General features: G+C 46.1%; 1 protein-coding gene across 1 annotated transcript in view; it reads right to left on the bottom strand.

Moving 5' to 3' along the window:
• Positions 1-530: 530 nt before the first annotated feature.
• Positions 531-14,961, bottom strand: part of LOC119449017 (excitatory amino acid transporter) — a 44,182-nt gene continuing 29,751 nt past the window's right edge. Inside the window, exons 7-8 of the mRNA XM_049666613.1 lie at positions 12,330-12,524; positions 531-672 (exon numbers count right to left, since the gene is read on the bottom strand). Coding sequence (XP_049522570.1) covers positions 531-672; positions 12,330-12,524 — 337 coding nt within the window. The remainder of the gene's footprint in view (positions 673-12,329; positions 12,525-14,961) is intronic.

Below are 14,961 nucleotides of genomic sequence, written 5' to 3'. Positions count from 1 at the left end.
AAGGATGTGTTTTAGCCGTAGAATGAACCGAAACCCTCTCCGTTGGTGTGCGCTCCTGACCTCTTGTCCGCCCATTAGATAAGAAAAACATGCAAATGCAGGCAATGCTATTTAATTTCCAAGCTTTCGAAAGTGGTCCTCCATAAACGAGGAGAGCGTTTGATTGGGTTTCAATCAACGCTGCCCATCGCCGCCCGATGCTTGCGTCGGCGGTTACGGAAATTTGACGTCAGAAAATTGCACTTAAGTCACAATACAATAGCTTCACTTTATGCGGCCCGTGCACTTCGAAATCAGCTACGAATCAGACCCTTGCTAGAAAACGACTTCAGTCAAAAAAAAAGGCATCGGAAGTGCTTGAGACAACACGGGAAAACAGCTTTGCCTGCGAGGAAATAGACATGCGTTAAAACGACACTGAGAGACAAATCATGATACGGTTTCTATAAGAGAAACTTTGTGAATATATGACAATTTCAAAACTTGCGTCTGTTCGCGTACATGTCAAAAAGAATTTTGTGGTTACTATTTCAAAGGACGCACATGAGCCAGTCGGTGTAGATGAGGATTCCGGTATTTTGAAGCGGGATGTCGAAGACAAAGATAAGGTACGTCAAGACCAGCGGCAAGCCTGACGAACCCATGCTTATACTGGTCAGTCCGCTCGATAGCCTGCCGCAAACAAGAAAATTGCAGTATTAAGTAAAGGTTAGCAAGCTGCATAAAAAGAAGAAGAAAACATTAAAAGTTCACTTAAATTTCATTTTTAAACGTGACAGGCAAACCGAAATTCGTTCCCAAATGACATTCTCAAACGAGAATTTTGAGCTAACAATTGATCAGATATTGCCCTCCAAACATCATTTGCAGAACGCCATACATTGGATATCCGGATCCTCTGAGTTCCCTGATGTCATGCCTACTTCGGATATCGCACCTTAGTTTATCTTTACCACATCAATCAATCGATCAATCAATCAACCAATTTAGTATTACAGAATAATGAAATTACAGGGTATATGTAGTACACAAGGGGTCCAAAAATATAAACTTTAAGGAGGACCTCCTGGTATACATCTATAAAAATGTAGAACATACGATTATCAACTAAGGTAATACCAGCGAGAAGATCAACGCAACAGAAATCAACGTAACAGAAGTAAATAAATATGACATCGTATAACCTAAGGCATACAATTAAGGAAAAATGCAAATCAAGGTATTAGAAGTCATTATTCAAAGATCTGGAAAGTTGAAGATTACACAGAAATGCACAAGAATAATTCTGTTTTGAAATACCTATGTAAATACAAAAATAACAGTAATAGAATAGAAATAGTATGGTTATATAACATCAATAGTGCGCAATCCAACACAGCAACAAAATTAATTTATAAACAAGTAAAAATCTAGGAACCTAAACTGAGACCAATGAAACATAGCTACACAGTATTTTATATACGCGTATACATGTATTTATTAAGGTAGTGTATGTTCTTAGTGAAAACTGTTTTATAAGCCGCTGGAAACAGTGTAGTGAAAAGCTACGATTTAATATTTCATCGCAGAGAATTCCAAAATGAAATTGCAGAAAAGAAGGTGGTCCTTTTACCAGAGTTAGTGCTTACTTTTTGAATAAAGAAGTTATAACTTTCCAAAAAGAAGCATGTGTTTTGTATTGTAAAGTTGCGTCGGGGTAAGTAGCTCAGTGGGAATGTCACTGTTTCTACTTCTAAACAATAAAAGACCTAGTTTGATTGAAAGGTGCAAGGTAATGGTAGAATTTGCACAGTGCGAAAAACGGGTGCTGCTGATGTGGTGTACGAACTATGGGACCGAACTATGAACGAACTATTCAGACCGCCTGATTCCTAAGGGGAACGAGGTATGTCCGGTGCGTCGGGTACGTGTTGCCCCACGATGAAACACAGTACGTGATTGTTAATAAAAGCATAGTCAACTTATTTTAGAATGGGGAATGGTAAATTGAACAAATGATAGTTCCTTTGTTAGATAGACGAAAGTAGTGGTCAAATTGCGCCGACAGTGGCGCCACTTCTATCACGTGCTATCTAGTGTGCTTAACTGGCACTGCGCCACCGTAACAGCAGCCTGAGTCTTGGCGCTGTCATGGATAAAAAAGAAAACCAAAGTGTCAAACAATTGAGAATTAATTATGGTAATGGGTGCAAGTATATATGGTTATGATAGTGACGATAATGACAGCAGAATACAATAATTACTCAATATAATGACAATGACTCAAAGAAACAGTTTAACACTCAAAACCCACTCAAATCGGCAAGGACGTCGGCTCTAAGTGAAAGAAACACTAAAGGATGATGGTAAATGTCATAGTCATGAGCATGAGTCAGCAAAAATGCAAACACTCAGCAAAAAATTATTATCACTTAAAGAACACTGGAATGGGTGCGGACGTGGCCACTAAGTGAAGGAAACACTAAAGGCTGATAGTAGAAATCAGTCATGAGCATGAGTCAGCGAAATAAGATTACACTCAAAAACCACTGAAATGGGTTCGGTCATAAATGGTAGGCCATGCAATGAATGAATGTCATGACATGCATGACATGTAGGTCATGAAACAGCCGCCTACGTCTTAGTGTTCTCATGGCCGTTTTGTTAACTGGGTTAACAAAACGGCCATGAGCACTGCTTCGCATAACACTGCTTCGCATAACACTGCTTCGCATAACATCGATTCCCACAGGGCATGGGATCTGCCGGCTTTCTTAAATAAAAACAAGAAATTAGCGTAGCTTGCACTAGTCTTGCAAGGCTAAAGAAACAGCGGAGCTGATTGGCACCTAGCACTACCATGTCATCCCCAGAGTTTTCGGGAATGTATTTATTATTGATCAATTATCGATTACCTATTGATTGGTTATCGACTGGCTATCGCAAGGTATTTGCTACGTATTTGCGTTAGGCTAAGCACTGCCAAGTCATCCCCAGTGTTTCCCGGAATTTATTGATTACTGGTGTATTATCGATTAGCTATTGATTTGCTATCGATAAACTATCGCAAGGTATTGACAAGGTATTTGGGCTAGGCTTAAACACCTTAGCTAGTTCACAGAGGTATGTGCCATTGCGCTGGGACCGTTTCTGCGCAACCGCCATGATCGGCCCACATTTCCTGTTCGCTCTGCACGGACTAATGGTCGGCTTAAACAGCTACGCTGTTAAAATGTAGAAATGAGACGTGGCTCTTCTCTTTGGACTCATCGACATAGCAATCATGAAAACCTCATTGTTGAGAGCAAAATAGTTTGACGTTAAGGCCGCTCATGGTGACGTATTTTTCCAAGCGTGCGTTTGGCGTAACACTGCCAGGAGACGCGAGTGCGCGTCTCCACGTAGCTCCGGCATCGAGCAACGTTGGCGAACGTGTGGAAATAACGCAGATGTCGCATTAGTTTGCTGTCGGCGCCGCTTTTGTCGTTCGTGGGATCTGCGTGATGTTGGGTACTCTGCATTTAAGCGACTGAAATGTTACTCACACCGACTAACGAGAATATTGAAATCAGAAACTGTGGGGTAGAAATAGCGTGATATTTCAGTACTGAGGACACGATCCTGCGTGTGCCGGTCGTTAATGTGATCCCCTATATGCTATGTAATTACCCAAGAGCAAGGAATCGTCACTAAATATTTGGTCTCTGAGCTCCTTCAAGAGCAGCAATAAAGATATTTATTACTTGGCAATTACTGGATTACATGAATTGCTCATGCATTGGAAGCAAGTAAATATTTCAAATTTATCGGTTTAATATATTCACTACTTACCAAGTTACCGGTCGAAGTCACATATTTTCTTACAATTCTACTTAGAAGAATATAAATCACACTGGCAGGAACAGGTAGAGGTAAAATAATGAAATGCTTTTATTTTTGCGACTGGTTAGTGAAATAATCATCATAGAATGCTCCTGGTTCAAATGCGCTAACAAAAGAGTCTAATGAAGCGAATATAATTTATTCCTTCTAATCTCTTCTATTCAATCGAATAATTGATCAACCGATTGAATAAAACCTAACTGATTGCCGTTCCAAGCCTAGAAATGTTAAATGTAAGAAAACTGACGCGCACATTGGTTACTGATGACTATGTTTACGCTAAAGCATGCTCTGAGAAGCATAATGTCGTAAACTAACACGTAGGCAATTCTGAAAAGAAATCGTCTTCCTTACTACACACGACCTGGCCGCCTAAACCCTAACGACTACATCTTTGCTATCATGAAAGTTACCTTGTTCTCCCAATTTTCCGGTTACGTATCATGTTTCTAGCCTCTTCAACGGCCTTTCTAATAAACAGACTTGAAAAACTCAGCAACAGGACGGTTTCGAGCCTAGCGCTCCGAGCAGTAAAACCCTTTTCTGTATTCGCTCGGCCATTATCGTGGGCTCGGGGGATTAATTCTCTGCGTTAGCATGCACCGCCGGAGAGGGACTTCGCGTGCGCGCTGCGAGAGGTCTCAGCGTGTCGAGAGGAAAGCCCCGGAGAGCAACTCAGCTACGGTGGCTAGATAGGTAGGTGTGCCGTCCGCTGGGCACGAAGTCTACTAGTTCAGCGCTTCTCCGCATCATGACGACAAAATTGGCGCTGCGGTCGGGGGTTTGTAGCAGGCGGCGCGCGTCGTCGGCTGCTGCGGCCACATTACATTGCAACTGCGGCATAGTTACCATCGTATTTAAACTAAAACCACATTCACAGTGGCATCGTCGACAGTTACAAATTTCTGAACGCAGAAGAGCTCTGTCACTTGCGAAGGTAACGAACTTGCCTTTTCGCTCACCTGTTTGTTTCCCCGTTTGAGGTTAAAGAATATAAGAGCTATTAATTAGCGCTGTTTAGTTGGTAAACACGTTAAACTTGAGTCTACGACGAGAAGCACAAATTCTGCATGGACGAAATAGTCCTTCATCAGTTCTTCTAAAGCGAGAAAGGCGAAGTTTGCTTTGCAGAATAGATGTATACAGTAGTATGTAGGGGCTGTACGCGAACTTGCAGGGCGTATTCTTATACCACGGAATGCGCAAGAGAAATGATTTGGCTTGAAGGGATGTAAAACACAATGGCTTAAATATTGATATTCGTTCAACTAAAATCCTCTGGTTCAATTTTCTTTACTGTATTGAGGTTATTATGAATTTGTAAAATATATTAGAAATTTGTTCGTGATGATGAAAAAAAGTTCTTACGTTGAGTGATTATGTATGATGAGAGCAGTAGCTTGTATAGCATGAAAAATCATAGTTTGGACTCGTGAAGATCGTATATATTGCTACGGCATGAGCCGGGCAAGGAGAAGAGGAGGAAGACGTTAGCTGGCGCAGCCTCAGGACGCCATCTTTACTTCAGCATCAACCTCGTCCTTTAAATAAAGCCGGTTCAACATTAACCGTAACAGTTTTGTGGTGGAGGTGCTGGGTATTTCGACCAAGACGACGGAGCTGCTGCAGCAAGTGCCACGCCGAAGCCGACGCCTCGCTCGACTGCCTCCGACACCGCTTGAGATCCCGATGTCCCACAGCGGCGACCAACAGCCTTCTCTGGCGGCTCCAGTGCGAACAACCGGCACCTGGATGCATCAGATGGAACCCCGCCCTTTCTCAGGAAAACTCGGAGAGGACGTGGAGGAATGGCTCACCCACTACAAGCGTGTGAGCAAGTACAACGGCTGGAACTCCACGGCTCAGCTCGACAATGTCGGTCTGTTCCTCACAGACACAGCGCTAGTGTGGTTCGAGAACCATGAAGATTCTTTCACAACGTGGGACAGCTTCGTGATTGACCTCACAGAATGCTTCGGAGATTCCACGACGAAAAGGAAGTGGGCGGAGCAGACATTGCTTCAGCGCGCTCAAGTCCCAGGTGAGACCTGTACGACGGACATAGAGGCGATCCTGAAGCTTTGCAAAACGGTCAATCCTAGAATGTCCGAAGAGGACAAAGTTGGACATCTTCTCAAAGGCATAGCCGAGGACGTTTATAATTATTTAATCGGAAAGGAGAGTCTCGCCTCGGTCGCCGACCTCATCAAGCATTGCCGCACATTTGAGGCCTTGAAGCTGCGCCGTATCACGCCAAAGTTCGGCAGGTTAGCGAATGTCACAACGGTGGCAAGCGTTGACGATAACGACAAGTACAATTTTCAATTTGACCTTGTGGCAACTATAAGGCAAATTGTCCGCGAAGAACTTGAACGACACCCCACAGGGGCGAATGTCGAACAGCTTCGTTGCGCTTGCAACCAACCTCAAGAGCATGCATCTGCTGTGTCGGCATTGTCTGCCATGCCAGGCGTTGCAGACTGTCGAGTCGATCAGCTGCGACAGCATCGACGTTCCTCTCCCGACGACATGACGCACGATCAGCGCACTCGTCGAGCTACCACCACGAATCGGCATTCGGCAGATCGCGTTTATTATTCGCAACGTCCCAGGGTTGACCCCCGAGGCTTACAACGTCGGTCGAGCATCGCCTGTGTGTTACAGCTGTGGCGCCTCAGGACACATTGCTCGTTTTTGTCGCCGGCGCCGACAGACCACAACCTATGGCCCACCACCAGCTTGGCCTAATTTTGAACAAGTCAGTTATGACGACCGCTGGCCGACAGACCCTGATACTGCAAACACCACAGGCGCGCCACCCCGGAATACCTTCCGTCAATATAATAGACGTAGTGGCTCGCCAGCTTCAGACCGCAGCCTGACGCCCCCAACCAGTCGCCAACGCCGTTCACCGTCACCACGTCGACGTGCTACGTCACCACCGCCGTCGGGAAACTAGCCGGCGCGGCCGATGGAGGTAAGGTCGCCGGACAGTCTGCGTCTCTGCGAAATCCTCCTCTGCCTATTATGATGGTGAAGAACAAAGTGCGTGTGTTAATTGATAGTATACCTGCAACAGCATTAGTGGATACTGGTGCTACCGTTTCCGTCATGAGTGTGACTTTCAAAGAGAGGCTGGGTCGGAAAGTTATGTTCCCGTGGAGTGATGGTGTGACGTTTCGTGGTGTCAGTGGAGAGTGCCTTATTCCCCTTGGTATTTGTGTTGCAAGTGTTGTATTCGGAGGAGAAGATCTTCAAACCGAATTTCTCGTGCTACCGCGGTGCACTCATGATGTTATTCTCGGGATTGACTTTCTTCAGGATTGTGGTGCTTTCGTTAACTGTGGCACAGGCGAAATTACCTTGAATAGCGCGCTTCTCGCCACCCTTGCCGACACATCTTTACCCGAGAAAAACTATTGTGTTGTTTCGAACGATTTGCTGCTACCCCCTTGGTCGCTGTCACGTGTCCCTGTCAATGTCGCTGCTGCCGACCTTTCATCGTTTGACGCGCAAGTTCAGCCACTTACGTCGAGCTGCGTAAAGAAAGATGTACTTGTGCCACGCTCTGTCGTGAGAGTAGTGAATGGCGCCTCAAATTTGTGGGCTTTCAATTGTTCTTGCGTCCCTGCTGTTCTCCCGCGTGATATGAAGCTCGCTGAATTTGACGAGATTACGTACAGCTCCATTACAGTTCTAAGCGAGGAGGAGCAGTCTCATACTAGCGATCTCCGAAGCACTTCTGAAGAACAGATCCTACGGATGATCAACAAGGCGCTTCCCTCACATGAGCGCCACGCTCTCGCACAAGTTTTGTGGGCACATCTTTCTGTGTTCGATTTCACACAAGGCGACAAGCAGTCTTCACTCCCGCGTTCTCGTGCCCGCCACAGAATTGACACCGGATCTGCGCACCCCATTCGGCAAAAGCCTTACCGCGTTTCTTCCGCAGAGAGGACAGTTATCGCTGAACAGGTGAAAGACATGCTACAGAAAAGTGTGGTTAAAGAGTCCTCTAGTCCGTGGGCAGCACCAGTAATCTTAGTAAAGAAGAAGGATGGATCGTGGCGGTTCTGCGTTGATTACAGGAAACTGAACGCGGTCACCAAAAAGGACGTGTATCCGCTTCCTAGAATTGATGATGTCATTGATTGTTTACATTCCGCTGCCTACTTTTCATCACTGGATTTACGATCAGGGTATTGGCAGATACCCATGCACCCAGACGATAAGGAGAAAACGGCCTTCGTGACACCAGACGGTCTCTATGAATTTAACGTTATGCCGTTCGGCCTTTGCAACGCGCCAGCAACATTCGAACGATTTATGGACACTATCCTCCGAGGACTTAAATGGGAAATTTGTTTGTGCTACCTCGATGATGTGGTGATTTTTGGCAGCACTTTGAGTGAGCATAACAGCCGTCTCAGACTTGTTCTGGATTGTGTCGAAAAAGCTGGCTTGATCCTGAATTCCAAGAAATGTCGTTTCGGGGAAACTGAGACGTTAGTACTTGGGCATCTGGTCGACAAGAACGGCGTGAGGCCAGATCCACGGAAAATTGAGGCTGTCAGCTCCTTCGAAGCACCGAAGTCAGTGCGGGAGTTGAGGAGTTTCTTGGGCCTGTGTTCATATTTTCGTCGCTTCGTCCCAAGATTCGCCGACGTGGTGTACCCCCTAACATGTCTTCTCCAAAAAGCCGTCCCTTTCAACTGGACATCGGCTTGCGACGACGCATTCCGCCAGCTAAAATTTCTACTAACGTCAGGGCCCATCTTGCGTCACTTCGATGCGTCCGCACCTACGGAAGTGCACGCTGATGCCAGTGGCATCGGCATCGGTGCCGTACTCGTGCAACGTCATCAAGAAGCTGAACACGTTGTGGCTTATGCTAGTCGCTCTTTGAATAAGGCGGAACGCAATTACACTGTCACCGAGCAAGAATGCTTGGCAGCTGTTTTCGCTGTCCACAAATTTCGGCCCTATATCTACGGACGCCCGTTCACTATCGTTACCGACCACCACGCGTTATGCTGGTTGGTGAATCTCCGTGACCCGAGTGGACGACTGGCACGTTGGGCTCTTCGAATGCAGGAGTACGACTTCGTTATTTCCTACAAGTCTGGGCGTCGCCACACAGATGCGGATTGTCTCTCCCGTCTTCCTCTGACGACGACGACCGACTGTGACGAAGACAACGTTGATGACTGTTTTGCTCTCATTTCTTGTACATTCCCGGACTCGATGACTTTCACAGCAGAGCAGGAACATGATATTAGTTTGGAACCTCTATTTGTAGCCGCATCGCGTCCTGGAGCCACCGGTCGATTTTGTGTCCGTGACGGCCTGCTTTACAAGACCAATTATTCGGCTAAAGGCGCACGCTTCCTTCTGGTGGTGCCGCAGAGTCTGCGAGCGGACATACTGAGAGCCATGCACGACGATGCGACTTCTGGCCATCTAGGATTCATCAGAACTTTGAACCGGACACAGGAACGTTTTTACTGGCCCAGAATGCGGGACACAGTCAAGCACTATGTCGCCAGTTGCGAACAATGTCAACGCTACAAGCGCCCTACGACCGCTCCGCCAGGTCTTCTCCAACCTCTGCCGCCGCCTCGCCTGCCATTTGAACAAGTGGGTATTGATCTTCTGGGCCCATTTCCCCGATCATCTAACGACAACCGATGGGTGATCGTATGTGTCGACCATCTGACCCGTTACGCGGAAACGGCGGCCGTACCATCTTCAACAGCTGCGTCCGTTGCAACCTTTTTGCTTCGCTTCGTTATTCTTCGGCATGGTGCCCCCCGTGTAATCATTAGCGATCGCGGTCGTCAATTCGTTGCGGACGCCGTAGAAGAACTGCTTCGTCTCTGCAATTCACAGTTCCGCCATTCAACGCCTTATCACCCTCAGACAAATGGGCTTGTAGAACGTACGAACAGAACTCTAACTAACATGCTGGCCATGTACGTATCTTCCGATCACAGAGACTGGGATGACGTACTCCCCTTCATCACCTATGCTTATAATACTGCAAAGCATGAGACGACCGATTACAGTCCTTTTTATCTCCTTTACGCACGTCCACCGCTAAGCTGCATTGACACTATACTACCGTTTGACTTTCACAGCGAGTACTCTGTTGCCAAGACGCTTTGTCTTGCCGAAGAAGCCCGGCGTATTGCTCGTCTTCGTACTGTGGCATCGCAACACCGATCGAAAGAGCGCTATGACAGCCGACACCAGTCTGTCTCGTACGCTAAAGGAGACTTTGTGTGGTTGTGGACCCCGCTACGTAAGCGTGGCTTATGCGAAAAGTTTTTACCCCAGTACACGGGCCCATTCGTCGTTGTAGATCGCTTGAGTGACTTGACGTACGTGGTGGCACGCTTGACGTCAGCTGGTCGTCGGTCTAGCCGGACCCAGTTAGTACATGTTGCTCGTCTTAAGCGGTTTCACCCCACGCTTTCCGAGTGATTTGGACTTGCCCAGCGGGCTTCGTCTGGCAACCGGGGATTGCTACGGCATGAGCCGGGCAAGGAGAAGAGGAGGAAGACGTTAGCTGGCGCAGCCTCAGGACGCCATCTTTACTTCAGCATCAACCTCGTCCTTTAAATAAAGCCGGTTCAACATTAACCGTAACAATATGTATATTTGAATGCAATAATAATTTAGGTAATTCTTCGGTCACACACGCAAACCATGCAGCAACGTACACCAAGCTTTTATTGCAACTATAGCTTTAAATTAAACACTACACTGCATCACAGCGCTCAAAATGCACGTTGCGTAGCCGCAGCGTCAGGTGCTTTTTCTTTTCTGGAGTACGCTCAGGAGCTGAGTTTTGGTCGTCACAAGGAAGTGCAGGCGAGCAATGTATTAGCTTCATGATGCTCTTCGTAATTTCGATTTTGAGCTGCTCACAACCGATGACTCCTGAACGCTTCAGCTGGCGAAAGGGGGGAAAATGCGGCAGGGCATATCTGCCAGTCGTTGCGTTGTAAACCGCGGCCGCTGCACTTGAAGCTGACTTTGTTGCACACACAAACATTTCGTCGGCCGTCTTTCAGCAGGTTCATTTCTTCACTTGTCTACAAATACTCATTCTTCACCTGTAGAACACGCGACATTTTCATTCGCATCCTATTTGCTTGGAGCGCGTGTAAGTATGGCCAATATCTCCAGAGGAGGCATTGGTTTGGCTCGCTGTCCCTTCCGTATTATTTCAACCGCCGACATGCCGTTGGAGCCTCACTTGTTCTTTTTCTAGAAACTTTGTTCAATATGTGAGGCGCAGCGTCGGGTAGCAACGAAGGAAGTGTCACTTTAACATATGTAGGCCATCGGAATCTGCACAATCTTCCGACCGGTCATACGCTCGATGAAATGCTCCTTGAAGTGGCGCTGGCACATGACTAATGCGCTTGAAACATTTTTTCAGCACGGCGAAGGGCAAGCTCACGTCTCTAGGAAAATTCTGGGTCTCAGTGCATAGAAACCAATGATTCTTTCGCGCGTGGCTTGCATGTTTGTAGCCGAACTTACAGTTTGGCACAGAGCAAGTGGTGCCCTTCCGGCTGGTTTTCTTCTGTGCAGGAACACTTTCACTCTGACCCGGAGTCTCACGAGCTTGGTATTCACGTTCATCACCCACAGTCTTCACTTCGCTCCTTAAAAGTCTAAGGAAATTACAAGAACTCGGAGAACTATATCATGACTGTGAGCGCAGCGCTCCGTGAAGTGAGCGTGTTAACAGACGATATAAATGACCGCTTTTGAAAATTACTCATTGCAACAAGAAACATCGCACTGTTAAGCACTCTCTCAACATAATTTAACCATTTTCTTTTAGGTTTTACTGTGAAAAACCTATTATCGTAAATATAACAGGCGCGCATTAACACTCTCAGTAGCAGACGACGCGCGCTTCACGGCAAACCTCTGACCGCAGCGCCACTCCTGCTGTCATGATGCGGAGAAGCAGTGAACTACACCGGTCGGCACACCTACCAATCTAGCCACCGTAACCCAGCGGCAGCACATCACTTACACATAAAGCGTTTCGGTGGTCGCTCTTTGACTCAATCGCTTGCAAATTTGTAGAAATGTTTATAGGTTTCATAATTTGGACACCATAACAGACAGATATTTATAACTGCTTCTATACCATTGTTGCAATCAGCCTTCCACGATTGGTCAAACATTTTTCGGGCCACCTCCACTTTGCCCGTGTGCAAGGCAAATTCACGAAAACAGCGATAACTCCCCGTCTGATATAACGTGAGTTCGGATGATAGAGGTATAGCTTCGCAAAGTGACCTGATAACATGCATGCAGTATATTATAACATTAAAGTTGGTACAACCGAAATGTGATCAGCAACCGATCAGCAATTTTTCATACATTCATCAACAAAGTATTTGAGATACATAAATGGTTTCGCGAATGGCCAATCAACATACCCGATTAAAGCATACTGCAAAGGGCTCAGGGCCATGCCTTCCTTCTGGGCAAGGAAAATGAGCGTAACGGTCAGGTAAATTGTGACGCCGTCCATGTTAACAGTAGAGGCGACAGGCGCAAGGGACCTTGCCAGTCGGGGATCCATCTGCAGCCCTTCTTCTAGTGCAACAATCAGGGTGGGCACTGTCGCTGAGCTGCGAATGCAACAAGGAGAGCACAGCCACTAAGCTAAACGAAGTCCGCGGCTGGTGGACGCACTTTCACTGCAGTTACAAAGGCGGCGATATGCAAAGATAGCGTGTTCTCACGCAACCGAGTCGATAGGTGCGCTCGGCGCCGAAACGCCAACTATTTTATCTATTTGAGACGCATAGGCTGTCGTGCGAGGTTGTTATGGGCCTTAAGGTTTAGATGCTGTGGCGCATCGACCACAGCATCTTCCAACACTGGCGGATGTGTGAGGGAGCTCAAACAGTAGCGGAAGAGGATGGCATTCCTCTTTCACGCTGGCGCTTGCGTTAGTGTTGACAACGCACATATCGCTACATATGTGCTCGTTAACGGCTCTGTCCTCGACTGAATTCCGCAATGAGAAAACAAAAGCTACGCATATACCTATACTTCTGCAATTATGCGCCATCAGCGCCATGATTTCTTGTATTATATGGAATACCTATCTTGAAGCATACATATATTCGCTTTATTGCCAGTTCCTTTCCTTTTGTTTTACAAACTGGTTCGTATATACATAAATCTACGGCAAAAATATCATATTGTCAACACAAACCTTTGGTGTGCTCATGAGAACAATATGTTCAATAGGGTACCACTTCAATAGTGACTGCCCATTGCTGTCAAATGCGTGATTACCAAGCACAGTTAAAGAGCAACCATAATTTTGTAATAATATATGAACTGCCTCGAAGGCCCGCATGCTTCACTTATTGTCCATTTTCCATGGAGGAGAAAGCACGAAACATCTGAACTACCTTAAAGATTGCAAGATATTTACGTAATATGGCTGCGTCCTCGGATACCTGCACTATGCAGGATGAACGTTTAGCAACCATTTGCTGGAGAGAGCGAAAACTTCGTGAATATACAACACAGAATGTTAAAGTGTGACAGCGCATGTGGCTTTAGCGCTTGTTATTGCGGCAACAGAAGTATCTAGACAAGATTTACGTGGATCACGAACGTCAGACCGGTTGCGCTGCTGAGCACCAAGTCGCGCGATCCAATCCCGGCCGCCGCGGCCACATTTCAATGGAGGCGAAACGCAAAAAAGAACGCCCATGTGCTTGCGTTGTAGTGCACGTTAAAGAACCCCGGGTGGTCAAAATTATTCCGGAGCCCTCCACTGCGGCGTACCTCGTAATCAGAACTGGTTTTGGCACGTAAAACCCCTGAAAGAAGAACGTCAGTCCGGGCAGCCTACGTCTTTGACAATGCCAGACACAATGCATATCTTACTGTGAATAAAAGTTATATTTTCACACACTTACAGCCTCTCTTTATTTGGTTACAAAATATGAATTAGTATTGCTTCCTATTTCTCGTAGGTTAGCTAAACGTTAATGAGGTAGCTTACTAAATGATTTAATAAAGTGATTGATATTTGAAGAAACGTATTAGCTCCGATGGGTTGGTTGTGAACGTTACATTCCATACGCTTACGACGCATCGGTAAAAGGTGGTAGATAGTGTATTGTCGATCCCATCTCCCTACTATCAATTCTTGGCATTGTTGCATATGATCAGTGAGATCATCCCATTATAAGCCGAGTCCTAAAATTTTCATTCGTGCGCGTTGTGTCATGACAAATGGTAACCCTGCGAACCATGGCACTGTATGACACGGTGTATGACACTTCATGTGAGACTCCAGATGCTGCTTTTATTACAGTTAAGGCATTATATCTTAAGCGCCGGTTTCACCCTAACTGGGCCATGTACTGACATCTCGCAAGTACTATAACAGCAGCAAGTCACGAAAATCTGATTGATATCCATTTTGTTTATGTGAGAGAGTGAAAGTGTCTAATTCAATTCCTCAGCTTCGCAGATAAGGTTTATCTGGGGAGATCAACGTGGACCAAACAATCAGCCTCAAGCATAATTAGGAATCTGCCTAATTTGCCTAACTCCCAAGCTACCTTTGCATAGGGAGTCAGTCATACAAGCTTTGAAAGCTTCCAGTGATGCTAGCAAAATATAAAAAAGCTACTTCGTTAAAGTACTATATTTGTCTCTGCATCATGAGTCTACGCACACCTGCATTCTAACATGCTCGGTTTTTGGTCTTCCTGGTAAAAATTGAACAATATACAATTACGCAAACCTTACTTGACAAGCTGCAACTTGATACAGTTCAGTTCTATGCTTATGTGATAGCAGCATGGTTCGTTTTGCGCCTTCCGAGAAAGATGTTCCTAAACTGGAAAACGCTCTTTGCAGCAGTTCTTATTGCCAATAAAAAAATCCGTGGTGAGCTGTGTAAAATTTTGGGTCAGGGAATTACAGCGTGCGCGCAATGCTTTCACCGTATCTTTATGATCTGTAAATAATGACTATATGGGTATCGATAGGAAGCGAATTAAGTAAACGACAAAATGCTGTTAGAGCGAACGC

The sequence above is a fragment of the Dermacentor silvarum genome, chromosome 4 (assembly GCF_013339745.2).
Source record: "Dermacentor silvarum isolate Dsil-2018 chromosome 4, BIME_Dsil_1.4, whole genome shotgun sequence".
In the NCBI taxonomy this organism is placed as follows: Eukaryota; Metazoa; Arthropoda; class Arachnida; order Ixodida; family Ixodidae; genus Dermacentor; species Dermacentor silvarum.
This window is presented reverse-complemented; position numbering and strand designations above follow the sequence as displayed.